Genomic DNA, 15,378 nt, shown 5'->3' on the forward strand with positions numbered 1-15,378 from the left:
GTGTCAAGACATCTATTTGTTTTTTAATCATTATCTAGTACTTGAAATATTATATTTAGATGCCAGTCGCCTAAATAATAAGTTCTTAATTTTAACAACAATCTACGACCTTTACGAATAAATAAAAATAACCAATTCTTGATGACTAAAGTTGTCTCTATTTATTTAAAATTGAACTTTAGTTCGAAATCGAAATTTGATAATTTGACTATATAAACTATTTTTTCAGGTAAAGAGATTAATTAATTAACGCGCATTATATTCACATTTAATAAAAGTATATTTTAATCAAGCTGATTAATGAACGCAGCGCAAGTTTAAGACATTTGTTTCACAAATATCTTATTTGGTTGCAAGAAACCGTCTTGCACGTTATGCACTGTTTGCTATTTAGTACGGCTTCGATACACGTTACAATTGTACTTAGTCTATTATGTGTGCAGGTAGAGAAACTGTGGGAATCCGGCAAGATGGAGCCGCGAACATGAACACTGAACAGGGACTCAATGTTTGATCAGGGGTCGCTGTACAATGACACGCACGTGCTGTGTTGTGAACGCGAAATTTTTCGATTCACGGGGAAAAAGCGTAGGATGCAGGTGATCAGGACCTTTGTATGTTTCACGTGGTTTTTTTGCAGGTAGCGTAAGTTACGAGTATATAGATACTTGTCTATACATAGGAATCGTGGGAACAAATACGATAGGTTGTTAATTTTTGTTCTGGTATCAAAAATATTGCAAAATTATCTATTCGTATTTGTTGTTAATTGAGGTAATTAATGTTTTTTGTGTTACCTATCACACTTTAAAGTATTTAAGAAAAAAAAATAAACCTCTGAAATTTCAAGAAATTTGGAGTTTATGCCTATAGCTTCATTTACACAGTTTTAACTAGAGAAATAGTAAACCTTTGGCGATAATAAAATCTTCTGGTAGTTGCTACAACGACTTATTTTATTTTAATTTTTTAGGGTTCCGTATTTGTATATAAAATACATACTTCGTTTCTTACATAGATATTAAAAATTTGATTTTAAACACGTGAGTGAGAGTGACATGCATGTGTAGGTGACATCATCATTTTCGCTACCGCGAAATACCCGATTTACAGGGAACAGACGTAAGAAATAATGTCAACTTTTCCACTTTATTTACTTTAACTCGATTTAAAGTACGACCTCCCGGAAAAGGTTATATGGCTTCCCATCTTATGTTACCGCAGAGAGTGTGTAATAAAATATTGGTGAACGAATTATACGATTATTTTAAGTTAATCGAACTAAATTTAGACTTGCTTGATGGCAACTTTAATATCTTTTGCAACAAAAATATAATTTGCAATTCATCTAATTGCTGATATACAGGCTGCTGACTGTAGCATATAATAATAATGTGCCTACATAAAAATTAAACGTGATTCTATTCTACAACAGGAAAGTAATAAACTATTTTCTGACCACTGCAAACACCCGATTTAATCACTCGCTAGCTTTGTTAGCTGGCTATTTATTTCCAAAATTCCAAGGCTTATATAACTGGACTTGGCTCATGACTAGCATTACGGACTATGACCTAATTGTCGGCTACAAAATTACAAATACCTTCCTACCACTAAGCACTTAATAGAAAAGCCTAGTGTTTCTTCGCCCTGCTATTTAAAAATTTGAACATAACTGCATTTAACACTTCTCTGCGATATAATACAGTAATAGCATAGTAGCAATCATATAATACCCCTGTCACAGTACAAATATATAGATTCTTATACTGTGCCCCTATATTCTTACCACAACGGTTTCCAAGATACCAACTGATATAGGAATGTAATGCGGCGCATATCATTTCTTTAGCGCATATTATGCGGTATAAATGTTACGTAAGTACCTATATAGTTTAAGTAGCATATTAAATACCTTCTCGTAATTCTATTCAGGTACAATTTAAGAGCTATTTTTAGCACATTGTCTGAAACTGCAATTAAGAGTTGCGGACTGCGAAACCATTGTATTACTGTAATGCAGCTCTTGATGATATTCAAGTGGAAATACGGGTACTATAACAAACCTACCCGCATAATATCAACGGAATTCTATCGTATACTAGGGATGGTGATATGAGATCGATTAATCGAAGATTTGATCTTTTGGGCCAAACAAATCGATTATTTTATTCGATCTCCATTAATGGATCGATTCAGTGAATCCTAGAAAATCGAAAGTCGATCTTTTTGAAGTTGGTGGAATGTAGGTATTATAGACATTTTTTTACTGACGGATTGCGCTTTAACCCTGTTTAGCTCAAAAGATTTTGGAAAATCGATTCTTTGGGCTTCGATTTTTGTGAATCGATATTTTGCACTTCGATTCGAATAGATTTAAGAATCGATCTTTTTCGGAAAGAATCGCCATCCCTATCGTATACGTGTTACTATCATAGGAAGTTGCATATTTTGTATGGTAATGTCGCCTGCATTGTTAACGGGGTTCCGAGTGGCAGTTAATTGACGGAGTGGCGAATATAGGTCACAGCGGAGGCTATATTTCCGACTGAGGCTACACTACAGCTTGTTTTGCTCGTTAATTAATTTTTCAATGGAATATTTTTGAACTTGAGCGTTCTAGCGAAAGGTACTTATTTTAGACGGGTTTCGGGGTTACCCTGTTTTTTCTGCTGAGGAATGTCATTTTTTTTTTATAATATAGAACTAGCAGACGAGCAACCTATGGCTATTGCCAGCCATGGACATCTGTGATCAACCCCAGATAGGATTAGATATTTCTACCTGCGGTCAGCCGCAGTTGCACCGCTACCCTTGAGGGCTAAGCTGGAGCGCCTCGGAAAAGTATGTCTCCCTTACCACGCCCTTCAAACCAAAACACAGCATCGCTTAGCACTGCTGTTATTTGGCAGAAATTCAGCAGCGTTGCCGCTAGGGTCGAACCACAATGGGTTTCACCACCTTCCAATCAACCAACCATAATTTTTAACTCCTACATCTGACCTTAAATGAAAAAAAACATATTGATTATTTGCTTACCTGTCCAGCAGTATCACAGATTTCCACGCAGACTGGCCGATCGTCTACGTCCACCACAACTGTAAAGACAAAAACAATCTATTTTAATATCTATATCTTTACTATAACTTGTAATGAAATCTCTATATTCTTGGTAATGGAAATATCAGTAAAGCGCTGCTATTTCTATTGATGCCTTGGCATGATGGCAACCACCTTTTTAACCGACTTCAAAAAGGAGGTGGTTATCAATTCCGCCGGTATCTCATATTAGACACGCTGTTTACATCGTTATCCAACTAAATATATTGAACGCCGACTTCACAAATATGTACTAAACCAACATTTATTTCAATTATTTTTTACTTTGTAGTGACATAGAAGTCGGTTGTATTTTTTGTTAAAAATTTTTTATATTCCTCTATTTGGCACGGAAATCTCCACACAACTTAGCTGGTCCTAGAGGGTACTTTACCACCGCCCTTCCGATGTGTATTGGTGGAGGAGGTAAGGCAACTGCTGTCTGGTAGACGGAAGAGCAGATAAAATCTTTGTCACTAGCATTCACCCATCCAAATTTTGACCGCGTCTGAATATGCTTAACTTAGATCTACAGAAACTGTGGAGCTATGAGCCTTAAATCAGTATTTCCGTTGGTGTAAACACAATGACATGGCAAGCCTATCATGATTCGTGATTCATTCCAATATAAATATAATACCGAAGTAATGTTTCTGTGACTTATTTCATATAGAACTCTATATGAACGATTTTCTATTACCTCAGATAATCCGTTTCCGTGCTGAAGTGTGACTAAAATTTTTGAAATACTTACTTATTTATATATCACGTAAATTAAGTATTAGTTATTTATACGTAAATATTCTCTTTAAATGTTTTTTATTTGTCAAGAATTAAAAAAAATAACGGACACATCAGCCTTTTGTGGCTTCATTCAATTTCAAGGCGGTGAAGTATCTTTCTATTTTACTTATTAAAGAATTAATTCTTAAAATCTTTGCATTACCTATAAATAAAATGTACCAACCTAGGTATAAATAGGTAAAACTTCTTGCTTAATAAAAACAAATAATTAAATTGAAAATAACAAAAAAGTGATTAGTTTAGTTAAGAAGATTAGTCAGTGGAACGTGACAGCTGCCACGTAGGTACATAAATTCATAATTAACTTAGTAATGACTTCTAAAGTTAGTTAAAAATTCAACGTAGTAAGTACAAACAGAGCCCGCGTTAAAAAGTTTAATAGAACAGTAAGGGTATGATAAAATCTATAAAGTTTTTCAACTTTTATGTTACATTTTTCGTAGTCTTACAGTAGAATCTGAAAAGGTGGTAGAATAATTCATGAGACCATCGCTACACTTATTTCAGTTTTATAAAATAAGTATTTAAGCCCTGCTGTGCTCTTATCTGAAGGGTGTGATAAGGTCTCCAACATAGGGAATGACACAAGGAGTGGCATTTGTGATCGATCTCATAATTTACAGTTAACACTACTAGACACCCTATTACAAATAGGCGATAGGCTATTATCTATAAGCGACAATAACCATTTAACATCAGGAGGACTGCATGCTTTTTGCTACTTCAAATCCATAAAAAAGATAATGAAGGCACTAAAAATGATGTCTTCATTAATTATGACAACGGAAGTCATTGGCACTCACTGAATAATACAACTGTTTACCGTTAAGTGATTTAACAAGTGCATACAACGCCCGGTCTCGGTATTGATGATAATTAGCCATTAATTATGCTCTAATTGCTATAAGTCACGCGATCAATCATAGTTTCTGAAGCTCACAACAGTTATGTTCACGGTTTAAAGTTTTCGTAGTTGAAGAAAATCCGATACTGTACGCGACGACCTCTTTCCGTTCGTACTTCTATTATGCAACTCGTTTACATGTCACGTGAAGTTTTATTATTTGTAATACATTACGTGTTAATTGGGACACTAAGGAATGAACTCACTAAGAGACGGAGCAATGGAAACTAATGTCAATGAGTTGGTAGGACACCGCAGGTTACGTTTGAAACACAATAGGTCGCCCGGATACGCGCGGCGAAACATAGATGCAGTGGCGATGCGAACATCCTGCCCTTTGTTGGGAACCTGTGTGGCGAGTGGCCAGTTTGGCGATGGACACACAATGCTCTCGTATTAGTGAATGCACTGTTTAGATAAGACCAACGACCTGGCTCGCTGAAATTAGGTTATCTGTTACACTTTAACCTCGGAGGAAAAGGACCACGGAGCATGACTGAACATTACTGTCTGAGTAGACAGATTTTGAACGATGCGTAGGTACGTAACTTTTTATGCGATTTCGGATTATATTGTTTTCAGTTAAGTCTATTTAACGACGAATATGGCATTCAAATTTTTCAGGGAAAATTTAAATGTTTATCCAATATCGGTACAATTTGGAATTGGAATTCTTCAAGATGTTCTCAGATGTCAATTCTCTTCTTCAATATTCAGGTGAGATATCTATGTTTTTATGTTAATTAAATCAGTTTTATTTTAATGTCAATAAATTGTGTGGTTTAATTTAACTAAAACCTGTATAAATAAGACGTTTTCTGACATAAACAATTCCTTAAAACTGAATCAGTAATTTAAGAAGACTGCAAAATAAAACTCGCCAACAAAAATCCATATTTGCCAGAAAACCAGCTGTCTCGTGCAATCACAAAAAAACAAGTGCGTCCGCCGAAATGGAGAGTAGATTTTTTACCGCGTTTTGTAAAGAGCGTAGCAAACTATGGTTCAATGTTTTATGGCCTCCGGGTTATTTTGATATTCAATGTCGCTAGACAGTAGTCCGTTATCTACTTATCTCTTTAGACGAAGTAATGAAACCGACTCCTAAAAGTATTGATTTTTTCTGCTTCTGAAAAATTCTACTTCAGAATGTCTGTGTGTCCGTAAAACTTCTAAGCCAATGGATTAATTTAACTAATAAAGCGTTGCAATTTTGAATAACAGTGTTTTTATATTCTTTAGGCTCATTTACAATATACAATTCCTTGAACTTTCTTAACTCCGATGGACTCTAAATGTATAAATTCATTATTTTCCCACTACTGGGCACAAGTTTATTTTGAAAATTACATCATGAACTTAGTTTTTACATTTGATCTATTCTAACGAGGTAACAGAACGTGTTTTTTTCGCTAGGAGTGTATTTATGTCTATTTATTTACTCTGCCTACGGTTATCTTACGTAAAGAACATTTCTTTTGTAAGACTTCCTAGGGTGTTCGAGTTGACACAAGCAGATAATAATCAGATAGTAATATTTACTTAAATTTACTTTCTCATACAATTCCGCGAAATACGTGACTTATCTCATAATTATCATGTTTATGTTACGAGCAATGTCATTAATCCGAAGAGAAACGTATTTTTTTAAAACCAGCACACCCTTTTGATTATCAGCAAACAAGCTTTGTCAACCCTCTCAACCCTTCATTTCGAGAATTCTACGTTGTAGCTTCTAAGCAAATTATTGTGAGTGGCGCAGTCGGGTAGTTTTATCATTTTGTTTCAATCTGTGTCAGTAAACCAGAACGGTTCATATCATCCTGAAATCCATAATATAATTGTACATAGGTATATTTTATTCAAATATATTTTTTAAATTAAAATCGTAACCGAATACGCAGTTTACCGGTAAGTGGCCACTTCTTTCTAATTGGCATCTTACATGGAGTCTTCCAAAACTACTAAAACTAACTAAACTAACTAAAAAATATGTTTAACGTCTTATTTAAGTGTCTTTGAATTAGAGAGCGGCGCCAACCCTCCTATTAAAGGTAAAATAGGTGTTGAGGTAATGTCACAGGAGTCGTCTCAAAGAATTTCTATCACCTTACATGAGAATTGATATTGTGGACGACTAAATTGAAATACCTATGTTTACCTCACTGCATAACATCGATTTTAATCCGAAACCTACTTAGAACACCTAAAATAAAAAATGCATAATGAGATAATTAATGACAAAATGAAAAACAAATATACGTATTGTTTATTTCGTGATCACAAGGTAAAAGTCACGTATAATATACGTAAATATGTACTGAAGTTGTCTGCACCGAGATAACGTGAAGTAAGTTAATCTTACTCAAGTTAGTACGGCGTGTAATACATAAGCGTAATGAGCATTATTAAGCGCGACGGTATGATGTGTCATGTTTATAAGAACTTTGTAGGCTTCTTTTTATTTTAAAGTAGATTAGTTACTTTTCCTATAATTATTCATTTATAAGATAACTAGCTGACCCGGCAAACGTCGTGTTGCCATATAAATAAAAAAATGTTAAGGGTGAACAACCTTTATTACTTAGGGATATGATATAGATAGTAGCCGATTCTCAGACCTACTGAATATGCATATAACATTTGGTAAAAATTGGTAAAGCCGTTTCGGAGGAGTACGGTAACTAACATTGTGATACGAGAATTTTATATATAAGATTATTTTTTAAGCACAATTTAAGTAATTTTAATAATGTGTAATAAAGATCTGTTAAGTACCTAATACGTATCCTTAGGTTAGCCTAGTGTGATGGCACTCGTGATGACTAATTCGAAATGTCTCATGTATTTCTTATCGCACTCTTTGAAAACCATAACATAGCAACTTTGATATCTGCTTTTATAAGGAAAACATACTTTTAATAATAATCATTTATGTTCGTGGTCGAAATTAACTCCACAAGATTATCTGTCCCATGTTTTATAACTAAAAGTAATACGTGTGTCCGCTGTTCACATTTGAAAAGCGTGCAATTTTTTACTCTCATTATTATTCTCATGAATAATAACTTCGTACCTGAGGTGAAAACGCTAGGCCCGTGATGCGGGATAGGAGAGCGAATGACCTCATATTATGGCTAGGGATGAGGTTCTTCCCGAAAAAGATCGATTTGTAAATCGATTCGCATCAAAGGGTGAAGAAACAGCCCATAATATCGGAGGCTTTCTCTTCCTGAAATTTAAACTTGTATATCGAATTTTCAAGAATATCCTTTTTATTTATTTTTTAGCTGTGTGAATACTGAATACACAGATGAATTATATCATGGTCACAATGATAAAATAATATTTTAATACTAAGAAGGTAAGAAATATTTTATATTTTGACATTTTACTAATGTAACAAAAACAACTTTGAATATTCATTTTCTGGTATCTAAGAATTATTAACAACATAATAATGATAAAAAATCGATATTAAATTCAAAAAATCGATTCTTAGAATCATCTCAAAACTCCATCCCTAATTCCTACGAACAAAACCTCACGCGCAACTAAAACGACCTTTATTCCACAGTAAAAAGATATATAGTCGTAAAAAACAAATTAGTTGGGCTATCGCCATGATAAGGTGTTTAACTCCGGCACACTATACAATTGTGTGAAAAGATTGTATGAAAGGGCTGCACGTAGGTGCATTAATTTCCATCTCGGCCGGAGCGTACCCAAGTGTAACTTGTCCGACAAGTTTAAGTTTTTTTTTAATTCTGGTTTCGAATTAGAAGATTGTGGTTCTTTTATAGTGATGTAACGGTTAGCGTTTAATAGATACTCGTATAAATTTTACATACTTTTAATGGATTGAAATTATATTTTACGCACTATAGTTGTGTCACGGTTCAGCATAACAAATCCTAGGGATTTGAAAGTATACCTCTAATGCAGGGGTCTTAAATTCGATCTCAGACAAGCCCTTTTGATTTTTCCGCCATGTCTGTATGATAAAATCAATTATAACTTGATCTAAGAGTGACGAAAACATCTTAAACTTTCCTAAGAGTTCTGTCAAAAGTTATCAAGAGTGTGTGAAATACACCAATTCTCACTTGGTCAGCACCAACTATTGGAAACATCTTCTTACTCTGACGGGGTACATGAGCGCAACAGTGGAGCAGCATTGCGCTGATATTATTGTCCTTATAGATGAAAAGGTGTACTGTGTTTAAGTTATAAGTTGCTACCATACAGTAACCATTCCTGAGATGTTCGTGGCAAAAGTATGAGCGCTAATCACAGCTTAAAAGCACTGTCGCGTCGTCCCACTTTCATTCATTCTTTGTTCTTTGTGACGGTACGATACTACACACCTTTGTGACGGCTTTGTCACCTCACAGCTCCAGATAGACTCCTAGCAGGATGTACATAGACTTACTTTTATACGATTGGAGTAGCGAACGAGCTTGCAATACACATAAAGTGCTCATTACCGCCAATATACATCTGTTATCAACCCCAGATAAGTAGAGGTTTATATTTGAGATCGGCCACAGATGCCTTGTCACCCTTGTGGACTAAATTGGAACGTCTCGAATAATAACAGCAGCGCGCTGAACACTGCTGTTATTTGGCAGAAAAATGTGTGACGGTGTTGCCTCCAGTGTCGAACCACAAAGCGTTATACCACCTTAAAAAGTATTTCTTCCTTACCATTTCCTTACCAAAACCTTTAAATTAGAGCACAGTAGCATTTAACACTGATTTTATAAGTAGAAATTAGTGTATCGTTGGTGCCTCCGCACTCGAACCACAAATAATGTTTCCACCACTTTTAAAATGCGATTAAATAAAAACAGACAAGATTTTCTACCTGGCTAGTTAGGTACTTGCTCTTATGAACGTCAACAAATGACGTGAAGGGAATTACAACGACGGTGATTTTGGTCCTGCCGACCCGACATTTGAATGATCCAATCAACTTCAATTGTAATGTAGAAGTGAGTAGACATTTCTGTTGGTAATCTCTTTAGATACATAAATAAGTAGATACAAAATCTACCTTACGGTTTATTCAGGCGATTGATTCGTTTTAGAGTATTCTTAAATTTTGAGCGAAACCAAACATTTTTGAGGGATTGGATCCATTGTAAATAATTAAAAGAGCGATAGGATTGCTGAAAAAAGATTTTTAGGTGAAGTGGAGGTGAGATATTTTCCTGTTTTGCCGAAGTACTAAAAAATAATGGCAGTTTAAAATGAAAAGAGAACTGATTTATTAATAAGTCAAGTGGGGTCTGTACCTTGCAGATACTTTATAACTTTAAAGCGATAATAATGCTGGTGAAAGACTTACGGTAAAATAAATAACAAATTATGAATAGCCAACGAAGGATTTTCGTAGTAGTAAAAGTTTATTATTGTTTAATTTCATACTTGTAATTCACAATATAAGGATAAGACCAAAACAAAATATCGTTATTATTAAACTACATCTGCAATATAGCAATAGGTAATTCGACCATGTAACATCTGATGCGCATTGCACCTACTCGTATAACCAATCACATGAATTAACAATTGCGTTGTCCGTCTAGGCCAAGTCTAGTCCTTAGTACAGACCCTAGGGACCCAGACTACTTTGAAATTCCGTTCAACTTTGCATAACCAATCGCACTAACTTTCCAGACGTGGCTAATAGCTGTAAACACCTACGTAATTCCTGGAGTTCAAGTGTTTATCGTTTTCAGTTTTCCCGCAGTTAGGAAAATGAAGAGACTTTCTGGAATTGAGCTTTGAGTATAATTTTAAAATTTGTTTAAGTGGTTTTTCCTTGAATGTTTCCTAGTAAGTATATTTATGACGCATAGGAAACTTAGTCATATTTATCTTTTGATAACGTAATTTCCATTTTATTATATGTTTTAGGATATACACCAGCTACTACTATTGCTGGGCACAAGTCCCCTCTCGGACAGAGATTATTTTCTATTACATAACTAACATGACATTAGATCACTACCTACATCATCAGCGTGCGATTCGAATTTAAGTTCAAATTCAAATTCTTTATTTGCTAGAACACAGTTATTACACAGATATTATGTACATATTACAGTCCAGTGTGTTCAACCTGTATGAGGTTTGCAAAAATTCAACAAAATTATGTATAAAATAAATTAAAATTTGCTACTAATTAAATTATAATACCTGAATGGCATTAGTCGATTAATAATAATAATTACATAAGCATCAAGTCAATAATAAGATTGAATAATCACATGTCAAGAAAATAATAATAATACCAAATAGTTAAATACAATAAACTTCGAACCCTAAGACTGAGTTTTAAACCACTTGGTTATCGGGGCTATCATTAAGATGTACAAATAAAATTCATTCTTTCAATCACATACTTGCGATTGATTGATAGTTATCAATAAATCTTGCGTTTCCTTAAATTTCAAATACACAACAATAAAAGGTATTACGGTTACCAAAACAGTCCCATTAGGTAATGTTGTCTGTAAAACAATCCCTTTATCTGTTGGCATTTCACTGGCGCCTACGAGGTTGGTCGAGGTGGCGCCTCCGTCACATTTCCGACCGAAGACCTAATTTGAGTTGACCTATTCGGGATCCCGAATATAAAGGCTTGTCTATTTGATCCATAGATTAGTAAAGATAGTTCGCCGCCTTGAAATTGAATGAAGCCACAAACGGCTTATTTTAGTAAGTTCTTTTTTTAACTAATACTGCGTAATTTAAGTAATAAATAAATAATTATTTCAAATATTTTAGGGACATTTTAGCACGGAGACGTGGCAAAACTTTTTTACGCAACTATTTCAATTCTCAAATTTGAGTACATTTTCTTGTTAGGAGTGAGTAATCTTTACTAATCTATGATTTGATCCCAAAATGTTCAATAATTATATCGTTTGGCTTTTTATATCACCGATGAGGATGCAATTTGGAGAAATTACGAAGAGAGATATTATGTGGCAATAATTCAAAACTTTCACAAAATATTCATGTAGGAGCGCCTCATATATTATTTTACCTGTCTTTCAAAGAATATTAATTCTGGCAATGTATCGTTGTATACCATTTTGTGGTAGTTTGAAATCTGAACGAGTGTTTTATTTTAACAGTCATTAATAAATCCATACAGCTCTATTTAATTTGGGGCCTTTTCTTATTTTCTGTATGTTATGTTATTCGTTTGAATATGTAATTGAAAAGGCTAATATGCGATTAAATCTATTTAAGTAGAAAAGCATTGTGACAGCTACGCAAAAGAAAGTGAAAGTAATTTCCCAATTTTATAATTAAAAAATACATGAGCACATGAGCAATTAAAAAATACATGAGCATAAAAATTACAAATGGATCCACCACATTTTGGTTAAGTATGTCATTTTGGTTATGTATGGTAAATGTAGAGTCTTACTACTATTACTACAGAAAAAAAAATGTTTGATAACTTTGTTGACACCCACTCCATGTGGTCTCGCCTTTACGATGGTTTGATTAGGGCAAGTTTATGGTGACATGGGGCATTTTATGTTATGGTAAAATTTTACTACCTTTTAAGCTGTAATAGTTCAAGATGATGGAGTGTCGACACTCTGTAATGTATGATAGTGTAAATTACTGTTACTTTATACTACTACATACAATACTGATGTGTAATACTAACTATGTTTCTCTTTTCGGCTGTTACAAAGTTTGAATTTATCGTATTATGATGGAATTAGCAGACGAGTATGCAATTTACCTGTACCTAAGCTGTAAGTGATCACTGCTGCCCATGGACAATGGATTTGTAACAAACTCCATATATAGAACAGGGGTTTTCTTTAAACAGATCACAGATTTGTTGCCACTCTTTTAGAAGTCTTAGTTAGATGGACACCTCATTTTCGTAGCCGTTATTTACACAAAAATACAATGAGTATATAAGTAAGTTTTTTGTAAAATCTATTAATTTTAATTCAAACAATACGTATTTCATAACCAAATGGTAAATATCAATATATGTGCAACTTCTACCTTGCTATTAAAAATAATTACACGATGCTCAAGTGTAAAATTAACATAACTCGATTAACGAATAGCTGGAATCGTTATCGCAGGCTACAATCTAGCTTTCAGTAATCGCTGTAATCAGGGAACGACGAAAAGTAATTAAAAATAAAGAGAATTGCTTGCAAATTAATATCCGGCCGATGAAAAAGTTTTATCAAGATACAGGATGAGTAACTATTTTGATGGTAATCTTACCTTTGTTGAGTAACACTAACCTTTATTATAATTGCTACTTTTGAAATATTAAAAAAAAAAAGTTTAACTTTTCATTTTTTTTATTAAATGCGAGTAGCAGACGTGGCTAAGGTAAGTGGCTACTGCCGCCCATGGACAACTACAATAAACTCCAGATAGGATTAGACTCCTACCTGAGGTCAGCCACAGGTTCGCCACTACCCCTGAAGACTAAGCTGGAACGCATCGGAAAAGTATGTCTCCCTTACCACATCCTTCAAACCAGAACACAACAGCGCTTAACAGTGCTGTTATTAGGTAGAAATTGTTTTGTTACTCAATAAGCTCTTTATGTTTTTTTATTTTTATTTTTGTCTTTCTTGTCTTATACTTCATGAGCTTTATCGTACTACTGTAGTTATTGTAAACTAAATAAGACGTTTATTAGAATAAGTTACATCTATGTGAATAGATATAACCCGTATAAAAGATAAGTGCCGACACATTCCTTTGATGTAATCTCAGTCAGACATATGCGGGCAATTGTAAAACTACCCTTACATAATATGTGACACATACATAATATATTTATTATAGTAGTTTTAAATTGTAAAAAAATATGTATGATCAACATAATATATTTATTGTAGTAAAGTTTTAATTTGTGAAATAAGTTGGTATAATGCTGCATGCGCATGTTAGTTCAGTTGAATTATTTTTTTAAATAAAATTAGTACTCGTAATTATATAAAAAAGAAAAATATTACTTGAGCAAAGCGTCGTCATCAAGCGTTTAAATATTTCATATATTCCACGAAGCCCCTTTAGATTTGCAATATGACTTGTCGGTGCACACGTGATACCGCATAATCACTATGCTTGGTTTACACGGGGTTTGTTGAAAGCAAAAGTGATTGTGAAAAATATGTTTTATTCAAGCGGTAACAAACTGTATTTCGACTATCGTCTTACTAATTTGACTAAAATTATAAGTAATTATAAGTAATTCTATCGAATTACTTATAATTTAATATTGTTTGATTGTTTTATATCATATGTTAAAAGTCAAACGAGTTAGCACTCGAAGTTTATCTTGGTTTCAGCTCGCGGTTCAAGCAACTCAAAATCTAAGAGACATCTTTAGTATATCACAAATATTGGTTCTGCGACCCTCAAAAACTCTAAGGTGGTGATTACACATATTAGCTATGTATCTATGTGAGTTTGTCGTCTGCCTTTCCTACTCTGTTATTCAAACCAGCGCTCAGAACGAGGCAATAAGAATACTGTTGCTGAAGCAACGGCAGTTTGCAGTTTGAAGCAACTGAAGTCGGCAATTTGGGACGGGACTATAACCAAAAGTCACTATTTACTATTTTACTATTTATAATAATTTTGATAAAGAAAAGATTTTTTTAATTCCACGATTTCATGTCCGTGTTGTCGATGAATCCTATCTTATGTAAGCCCGACTTAAACGTACATACTCGTATTAATGTGAAAGATCAAGGATGAAAAGCATGAATGCAGTAAAAGTTAACGATTTGCATAAATTCTAGGGCATTTGGACACGCAAAAAAGTAATTGTCGCGTATTTTAACATAATTATTTCATACGTTGCGGAATATAGTCCGGATATAATCATAATGAGGCAGGACTTAAAAGGTAATATACACAGGAATAGGGAAATGTGTATAAAATACGTACAATTATGTTGTCCGTTTGTGGTATTTTAAGTCATAACTCAAGAACCACCTGTTCGATTACATGTGTTGTTTTACGAGTACTTAGGTATATGGAAATACTTTATAAAGCCCCATTTTCGTATACATTTGGTTTCGATTGGAAAGCTTGTTTGATTCAAAGGATCGTTCCTCTAACACTTCAATAATAAATAACAATTATATGAAAAGATCGCTTCTCGGGCGCATATTTTAGTGGTTGCACGGACTCTTGGTATATAGGATGCTGTCGGTATCCCAAACTAATAAAGCCATTCGCGCAGCTAGTACATAAAATAATATATTCGTTCAATTCAATTAGAAATTCAACGTGTCAGACAAGAGATGTGCGAGATTTTATTGTAAAATACGAGTATTTTGGCAGGAACGGCTCTTGTCTGCGCGGCTGTGTTAAGGTAGTTAATAATACGTCAATACAAATTGTTTAAATGAGAATACTTTGTCTGTCTGTGTCTGTAGAGGTGAATAAACTTATAGTACAAGCCTTACTACTCATTTTTCCTGCATTCGATAAGCTACATTTATTAGAGCCGAGTGAATCTCGCCAACATCGTTTACAAACACGTCACC

At 34.1% G+C, this 15,378-nt stretch overlaps 1 protein-coding gene across 1 annotated transcript in view; it reads right to left on the reverse strand.

Annotated features, from left to right (window-relative positions):
• Positions 1 to 15,378, reverse strand: part of LOC140750688 (uncharacterized) — a 74,275-nt gene that overhangs the window by 7,554 nt on the left and 51,343 nt on the right. The window contains exon 2 of the mRNA XM_073084379.1: positions 3,040 to 3,098. Within this exon, the coding sequence (XP_072940480.1) occupies positions 3,040 to 3,098 (59 nt within the window). The remainder of the gene's footprint in view (positions 1 to 3,039; positions 3,099 to 15,378) is intronic.

This window comes from Epargyreus clarus, unplaced genomic scaffold, assembly GCF_041222505.1.
Source record: "Epargyreus clarus isolate Ecla_fem2 unplaced genomic scaffold, WU_Ecla_fem_2.2 ptg000021l, whole genome shotgun sequence".
Taxonomy (NCBI): domain Eukaryota; kingdom Metazoa; phylum Arthropoda; class Insecta; order Lepidoptera; family Hesperiidae; genus Epargyreus; species Epargyreus clarus.